Source organism: Pterocles gutturalis, unplaced genomic scaffold (assembly GCF_000699245.1).
Source record: "Pterocles gutturalis isolate BGI_N339 unplaced genomic scaffold, ASM69924v1 scaffold5989, whole genome shotgun sequence".
NCBI classification, from domain to species: domain Eukaryota; kingdom Metazoa; phylum Chordata; class Aves; order Pterocliformes; family Pteroclidae; genus Pterocles; species Pterocles gutturalis.
In genome coordinates, this window is record NW_010130448.1 from 8089 (window position 1) to 9063 (window position 975).

Here is a 975-nt window from a genome sequence, read left to right on the forward strand (position 1 = left end):
CCAAAGCCATCTCACCCCAACGCCTGCTCCCCCCTCCTGCCCTGCCCCTAAATGCAGCTCAGCCAGACCAAGCCCCACGCTGTGCCCTGCCCCATGTCCCCCGGGAGCAGAGCCCAGCACCCATGGCAGACCATACCGTGTCGCTTGTAGATGGGGGGCTTCCGGTAGATGTTACTCTCGCCAGCAGCTGCGGCAGAAGAAAGAAGGGAAGAAGGAAGGAAAGAAGGGAGGAAAGGGAGGTCAGTGTGGCTGTGCCGAGGGTGGACAGGACAGAGGCCGCCGCCCCCACCCCAGGCTCCCACCCCACAACCGCCTCTGGGTCCACATGTCCCACGGGAGTGCAGTGCCAGGCCAGGGCCACCCTGCATGGGGACGGGCAGCAGGATCACAGTCCCCAGGGCTGCCCTGGGCAGTGCGCACAGAGGACATGCAGTGAGCGCCCAGGTTGGCATGCACCGCGGGCACTGCGGCCCCGGGAGGGAACAGCACAGCCAGGAACCACCAGCCAGCCCTGCCAGCCGGCAGCAAGGCACCGCGGCTCACGCTGGTGCACCTGGAAAAATCACCTGCAATCTACCTGGGGGCAATACAACATCAGCCAAAGCCTCTTACCGCAGCAGAGAAGAAAAAGAGCGAGCTGGGAGGGAAAGCGAGCTGGAGCCTGACGCTGAGAGCTACAGCCCCCGCACAGAGGCTGGGCAGCAGAGCTGGCGGAGCAGGGGGGGCCATCCATAAACCACCGACCGGGAGCAGGAGGGCAGGGCAGGGCAGGGCAGTGCAGGCAGCAGGGCCGAGCCCTGGCAGGGATGGGATGGGATGGGAGCAGGGGACCATGGTGAGGAGGATCTGGGTGTCCTCATGGTGCTGTCCCAGAGCACCAGCTATACTTTGTTCCACGTTTTGGAGGAAGACGAGGGCAGTTAAGAGATGCCTACAGCTGAGCAGGGTGGTCTGGGGGCTCTGCCCCCCCTGAGT

At 64.7% G+C, this 975-nt stretch overlaps 1 protein-coding gene across 1 annotated transcript in view; it reads right to left on the reverse strand.

Moving 5' to 3' along the window:
- The window catches only part of ABLIM3 (actin binding LIM protein family, member 3), a gene marked incomplete at its 5' end in the record, with an annotated part of 20278 nt that overhangs the window by 5469 nt on the left and 13834 nt on the right, over positions 1-975 (reverse strand). The window contains one exon of the mRNA XM_010080218.1: positions 137-187. Within this exon, the coding sequence (XP_010078520.1) occupies positions 137-187 (51 nt within the window). The remainder of the gene's footprint in view (positions 1-136; positions 188-975) is intronic.